The sequence below is a fragment of the Xiphias gladius genome, chromosome 13 (genome assembly GCF_016859285.1).
Source record: "Xiphias gladius isolate SHS-SW01 ecotype Sanya breed wild chromosome 13, ASM1685928v1, whole genome shotgun sequence".
NCBI classification, from domain to species: domain Eukaryota; kingdom Metazoa; phylum Chordata; class Actinopteri; order Istiophoriformes; family Xiphiidae; genus Xiphias; species Xiphias gladius.
Window position 1 is genome coordinate 1,198,530 of NC_053412.1, and position 7,259 is coordinate 1,205,788.

General features: G+C 37.4%; 1 protein-coding gene and 1 non-coding gene across 3 annotated transcripts in view; one reads left to right on the forward strand and one right to left on the reverse strand.

The window, feature by feature from the left end:
• The window catches only part of LOC120797991 (CLIP-associating protein 1-B-like), a 54,925-nt gene that overhangs the window by 42,911 nt on the left and 4,755 nt on the right, over positions 1-7,259 (reverse strand). For both annotated transcript variants that reach the window (XM_040141866.1, XM_040141865.1), the window contains exons 3-7: positions 5,336-5,414; positions 3,943-4,046; positions 3,343-3,434; positions 2,344-2,419; positions 708-805 (exon numbers count right to left, since the gene is read on the reverse strand). In XM_040141866.1, coding sequence (XP_039997800.1) covers positions 708-805; positions 2,344-2,419; positions 3,343-3,434; positions 3,943-4,046; positions 5,336-5,414 — 449 coding nt within the window. The remainder of the gene's footprint in view (positions 1-707; positions 806-2,343; positions 2,420-3,342; positions 3,435-3,942; positions 4,047-5,335; positions 5,415-7,259) is intronic.
• On the forward strand, positions 5,782-5,910 carry LOC120798397. Its single transcript, XR_005708702.1, has one exon. It is a non-coding gene; the product is annotated as a U4atac minor spliceosomal RNA (small nuclear RNA).

Consider the following 7,259-nt stretch of genomic DNA (forward strand, 5'->3'; position numbering starts at 1 on the left):
GAGTGAAAGGTTTAGAGGAGACTGTTTTGACCTGAAAATTACTTAAAAAGCTATTTCCAAACGTGAATATATTCAGCACAACAGCTTCCCTCTGGTTGGTACTGCTCTGACTAGTACTGTAATGTATAGCTGAAATGATTAGTCAGTTATTCATTGAGTTATCTCCAGAATAGAGCCGCAACTACCAATTAATCCACTGGACAACTGTTGAAACAATTTAAATCGGCAAATATCTGGGTAATCAATTAATCGTTTGAGTCAGTTTTCTAGCAAACCTGGGAAACATTTGATGGCTCAGGCCTGTTAAATTACAGAATTTGCTGCTTCCCTTATCTTAACATTACTACGCATTGAACCGCCTTTGATTTCGGACTGCTGGTCAAACAAAACAGGACATCTGATGACCTCAACTTGGACTGTGGAGAATTGTTATGGGATTTTTCAGTTTTCTCTTCATTTATAGGCAAAACAAGGAATTGATTCATTGAGAAAATACTCCGTGGATTAACAGACAATGAATAAAAACTTTTTAAAATAATAATATTAACAGTTTAAAATGTATCAAGCAAGCAATCTAACAACAATCCAGCTTCTTCAATGTAAAAAATCTTCTGCTTTTTTCTGCTTCTTAGAACTGTAAACTGAATACCTTTGGGTTTTAGATGGACAGATGGGTACAGATTTTAACAGTGAGTATTTGAACGCACCGTGACTGAGGCAGACCCTTCTTTCCCAGGTCCATTCGCACTCGCTCTCCAACATGGCGGTAGATCTCTACGAGGCAGTTCATGGCTCCGTCGCGCACCTACAGGTCAACAATAGAGACAACATATGAACACAAACTGTCAATAAAGTGAGCAGCATAGACTCTGTAGGTCAGTTTTTTTTAATTTTTAAACCACAGCGCATATTCTCTTGCTACACTGTTCAGTAAACTAATACTTTTTTTAATCTTTCAAGGCACCTTAAGGTTGCCTAGATTTACCAGATGTGAAAATCCCTTAGCTCTTGGCCTCTTCATTCTTCTAAACTGATGCCTTTATTCAGTTATAATTGAAATAAGAGAGATTCTTTGTAACTTTTCTAAGTAATTTAACAATAACGATTAATTATTCACTTTGCTATGATGCTATTTTGCTGCTGTGATAGCAGATAGGTATGTTGCATAATGCACTGTATGGTAAGTTGTTTTTTTTTCCAAGTCTGCAAGTTTCTATCTTTTCCTTTTTTAGTTTTTTATATGATCACTGTGTCATAATGCCTTATTTTGTGTCTCTCCTATTTTTCTTACTGCAGTTGTATTTATACGTTTTTTTTTACCACTCTACGTTTTTTTATAATCTTGTTATTCTTCTTTTGAACCACTTTTGAATAACTCTGAAGCATCTTGACCTCTCCTGTCACATCTGTTTCACTTATGTTATTTGTTTTAAGCTGTTTGAATTTAAAAAAAAAAAAAAAAAAAAAAATCAAATTACATCTTGAGTATAATAACGTATAACTGAATGTTTGTGAACTAAGTTTTAGGCAACTTTTCCGACTGGTCTCTAAATGACTCAAACAAGCAAAAGGGCAGATTAAAAAAAAACTAAAGTGGTTTCTCCATTATTTTGGTGATGATGGTTTGTAATACGCTCGAAGACAAGTGCTTCAGTGCACATATGTGAGTGTGTTTGGCTTCAGGAAGGGAAGTTAATGGGCACAGCTTCCTGTCATTCCGGTGATGACAGCCCTCCGCAGCCTATCAGGAGAAAACAGACTGAAATGCAGAAAAGAGCGGGAAGACGAGGCTGCTTACAGAAGAGACTCCACGGCTCCAAGGTCACAGGTTTGATCCCTCACGTGTCCTTCAACAGCTAAATGTTGTCTCTGCCCTAATATATTCACTCACACTGTGAATGTGTGAGCTCAAAAGTAAGATTTAGAAAAGGAAACAGAACACAGAGACGCTGACCAGCCCTGCTGAGCTGTAATGTTTGTATCTGACCAGCAGGGGGTGACCAAAGACCAATAACACTGTTGTTGCAGGCACACACATAACTGAGTGTCCTCCAAAGCTCTTCCTAGTTTGGTCTTGGCCTCTGAGTTTCTGGGAAAAGAAATCTCAATGTTACCAAAAAAAAAAAAATTTTAGAAAACAGTGAGCTTCCAACGTTGCGTCAGCAGATTGTGTTTGTCCCTTTCCTGTTTCAACATGGCAAAGCCAGCTCTGCTCAGTTTGGCGTGGAAGAACTAGACTGTCCTGCACAGAGCCTTGACCTCAGCCCTCAACCTCAACACCTTTGGGATGAACTGGAACAAAGTTAGGGAGGTTGTGTCCACCTGGGAAGCAGCAGGTCGTACCTGACTTGTGGGATCTCCGAGGAGGTTACAGATGTGAGGAACTATTTTACTGAGCGTCAGACTCTGAGATCCAAACCTGAAAAAACAAAATGCAGAAAATAAGATGTGGATTACAGCATGACATGGACATGAACCTTTGCACAAAATACCACAACATAAAACCGATTCTAATATTTTCTTTAAACAATAAACCCCAAGCATCATCAGTGGACTGGTGCTGTGCAGTATAAAGCTGAAACATCTCAGTTAGAGCTGAAACAATTAGTCAAATAGTATTATGAATAGTTATAAGAATAAATATAAACAAAACGATTAGTGGATCAACAGATTATCAATTGTCAAAAATTTTGATAATCAATTAATCATTTAAGTAACTTTTCAAGGAAAAATGTAAAAACTTCATTGGTTGGTGCTTCTCAAATGTGAAGTTTTGATGCTTTTTTGTTATTTATGATAGTAAACTGAATGTCTTTAAGGTTTGGATTGTTTGTGTTTGTGCCAAACAAGACATCGGAGGATGTAAATTGCAATCTTGGAAACTGTCCTCGGCATCTATCGCTATTTTCTGATACTTTACAGACCAAATGCTGAAACCAGCAGAGAGAAAACAATAAGAAGATTAATCAGTATTGAAAATTAGGGTTAGCGGCAGCCCTTGTCTCCACTGATTTACAAACTCACACCTTTACTTGTACTAAACCCCATTATTGCACAAACTTACCACTGCTGTTTTCAAAATCTGCCAAACCAGTAGCAGATAGACTAGTTTCTATTCCACTGAAGTCATGAAAACTTGTTTGCCTTCTCTTAGTGCCTCAAAATCCACAGACCTGTTCACTGCTCAGTACTTATATATGACAATAAATCACGGCAGCAATTACGACATTCTTCCACTAAGGGTGCAGTAAATGCCTTTATCGAAAATAGACAGCTCTTCAAAATGAAAAACATGTTCAATTACATTACGTCTGTAGTCTGTAAGATGTTATCTCCACTTACACATTTAAGGTTGAGATGAGACAGAGGCAGAGTCCTTCTCTGGTACGGTTGTTCTTGTGTTTGAAGCCTCCCATCATTCGCTCCCACACGTACTGAAAAAACACACAAAGAAGAGCAGATTTTCACATTCATTCATTATCTAAAAAGTGTGCGTCTGTGTGACAAGACTGCAAAATGGAGACAAACTGAAGTCGGTGTATACAGATAAGGCATTTTAGCAGACTTGTAAAAACATATTTGAGGGAGGGCAAATGCTGAGGTTTGAATTAAACAGCTGTTCATTTATTTTCTTTATTTGGATATCCGATTTCAATGCTCACTAAGAGTCATTACTCTATTGTTTCTAAAAAAGAAACAATAGAGTAATGACAATATGTTCTGATTAACGAGATTTACATCTGGACAAAGTTGTTTTTTGAATCTGAATCTGCTGCAGTCAGAGATTTAAATTACAAAAAAAGGGATAACAGGGATTATTAATATAAATTGGCACTCAATCATCTTCTGGAATTTCCTCTCTTTAATTTCCTCTGGTAAAACTTGTACCAAAATGGCACACAAGGCAGAAAGGCTTGAATGAATGCACGTGCTGGTGGTCACCTGTGGGTTAGCAGCCTGGTCCATGATCTTCAGTAGAAGTGCTTGGTCCTGGTCTCGTACCTGGTCCTTGGCATCTCCTAGTCGGTCTATCAAGCTCGGCAGAACTGAGCGGACACAGAAAACAGAGTTTTGACGAAAAAGAAGGCATCTCCTCTGCCCAATGTATATGCTCCTTTTATAAATATCAATGGCTTTTCTTTTTCTCCTAAAGTCTCATTTTGTTAAATTTACATATTTATTCATTTGATCTACTCTCTGGGATTTTGTTCTTATTCCATGTAGATCTACATCAACGCTGTCCTCTCACATTCCTAAAGTGTCAATGCAAAGTCTCATTTTAGATAATCCTTCCATTACGGTGTACATGGAGACAGGTACATCAAGATGAAAGTTATTGATCCGCAAGAGAAAACTGTGAGACTGCAGCAGAAAATAGGAACAAGATACATAAAAGGACATAAAAGCCTGAATCTTAAGTGTCCTTACAAGACAAAAACAGACATTATGTAACATTTTATAGGCCAAAATTAGTATTGGGCGAAATGGATAAAATCCTTTATCACTGTATATGAAAATTCAAATCACTATACCAAGATAATACACACAAAAATGAGTCAGGGATGTCAGTTTTTGGCTAATGCAACAAAATAAACACCTTAAAAGAATCAAGGTACTTCATCACATCGATGCTAAAATCATTTTTTTTAAATATTCAAAAAAAAAGACTTTAGGTCACTGCTGCCACAAAGTCATCACAACGTGATCAACAGGTGCAGTGAAGGTTGAAGTTGAAGTTCAATTTAACTGTCATTTCAACCACAAACCATATGGTAAGATGGAAATGTTGTTTACTTAGGATTAGGGCACAAAAACACAAGAACCAAACCAAGAAACCTGACAGCAACAAAACAGCTGAATCTGAACTGAAATCATGTGCAAATTGTAGATTGGAAAAATACAAATAACATGTACATGATTTAAGATGAGGTTACTGAAAGTATAAAGAACTTAAAGAATACAATTTATGTTATATGCATTTTTAATTTGTGCAGAATTCACAAATAAATGCAAGTACAAGCAGAAACATTGACAAATATTGAAATGCAATAACGTATTTTAACATAACTGTATTTCAAATGGTTGAAAATTACAGAGAGTGCCCTTAAATATTGTTAAATGCACAAAGTAAATGATATTTATATAAACATTTTATACATTTAATGAATAGTCCTCCTAATCAGTAAAATAGAATGGCTGGCTTAAGCCATATTGGCTATTTATACTGTATAACAGCTATGTTCACTGCTCTGATTTAAATTCCCGGTATTGTGTTTTCTCTATTTTGACTTTATTAATTACTAGAGGGACAGAGAAATAATGTGAAGCAGCTCACCAGTTCCAACCTGCGTCCTGAATCTCTCCTGCAGTCTGCTGACCAGAGCAGACAGGATATCCATCCCCAGCAAAACCACCTGAAACACAAAGACGAAAAAAAGAAAAACAAAACAAACATAAAGCAAACACACAGAGTCACAATGAGTCAGAATTATTTAACAACCAAGACAGAAAATATCCACAGCAACTACAGCATGAGATCAGAAAGAAAAAGCACTGGATTGCAATGGGGGGTTGCAAAGGATTCTGGGTAATGTGCCCCAACTAAGAGTTTTCTCTTTAAAATCCACAAAAAACATCAAAATAAATGGGTTTTGTGCCATAAATGCAAAACACTATCATGTGATCTCTCCACCTGTGATCACACAACCGTCTTCGCTCACACAACCATGAGTGAAGCCGGTATTCACAGTTTACAGCAGGAATTCAGCGACCCACACTGCAACTTTCCTTGTCTTGGGGTGGTATGGGAAACTCAATGAACGTCTAGTGAGAGTTCCCCTGCTGACACCATGTCAACACACACGCACCACCCGAACCCCGCGTTCGGGCCCTGGTGCAATTTTTGGAAACTCTCTTTGACTACGAGAGATGCCGCGTGTAAGAATAAATGACGACAGCGACTCCTCTCTGCCGACACCTGCTGGACCAAGACCGGTATTACAAAAACCATGTGACACCAGGGCCAGGATCACCAATATCAATACAGATAATCAATACTGAAATGTTGTACTATCATATAAGGGAGAGAAATATGTCATGATTTATTAGGTGAATGCAATATTAACAGGCTACTTCTGGATATATTTGTATTTCCACCAAATAATTAGTTAACTACCTAATTATATGCATGTTTGAACACGAGACAGGTTTTAATGTTCATTATGTGAACAGTTAGGTGAACTGAGGAGGCTTTGTAACACTGAATACTCAAATAATCAACACCCAAAACAAGACTACCTACCAGCGCCATTGATAACCTTTGAGGTCAATCTGCCCACTCCTACTTTTAAGTCCCATTGAAATTGTTATAATTTTATATTTACAAAAATATATGATTACTGAGAAGATGACTGAAAGTATATAATTTCTGGCTCAAGCATCAGTTCTATTTCAGTTGTTTTATTGGCATGAAAAGGTAGTGATAGTGAAGTGAGCTGTAATTTAATCAGTGACACAGACATCTGTAAACGCCCTAATCATCTTTATCTGGGCGGTCAGGTCAGTTAGGCTGCCGTTGTGTGCATCAGTGTTAAATACGACACCTCTGCATTTATTCAACATACTCCTGAATATGCAGCCAGGGAATACTGTGAATTATTATTTATTTTTATTATTTCTTGTCCATGTGCCGTTTGTATTTGTGTACTGTGTTTTCTACGGGCCACATGTGACCACTGCCACTGAACTGAGCCTTGTTACCACAATGTACCAAAAACTAATTCCACTTACTCTGATCATTAGGTTCTCTCTTCTTTAGTTAAATTTAAAAAAAAAGGGTTTTGGAGGAAAACATGTTTATATTCCTCAAAACAAAGTAATAAAAAAATAATGATAAAAAATAAAAAAAACAGTAGAGCTGCAACGATTTCCTTCTCTGGTTCGAGCTTTTAAAATGAGAGGATTTGCTGCTTTTCTCTGTTTTATATAATTGTAAACTGAATGTCTTTGGGTTTTAGGAAGCTTGGCTTTAAGACTCAACCGTTTCACATGCAAATGTTGACTTTTACTGTCAGGCCCTGGCATTAAACTGTGTGTATTTATCATGGCTGGACAGTCTTTTTAATTTACGTGACAGGCCCGGCTCGTCTGCTCACTGCTCTCCGATCAATTAACAAGAGCCATCAGACTAACAGCACATGAAGCAGCACTCCGCCGTCACTCACCCACACACATCTGCCGGGTTTTACTACCACCACACA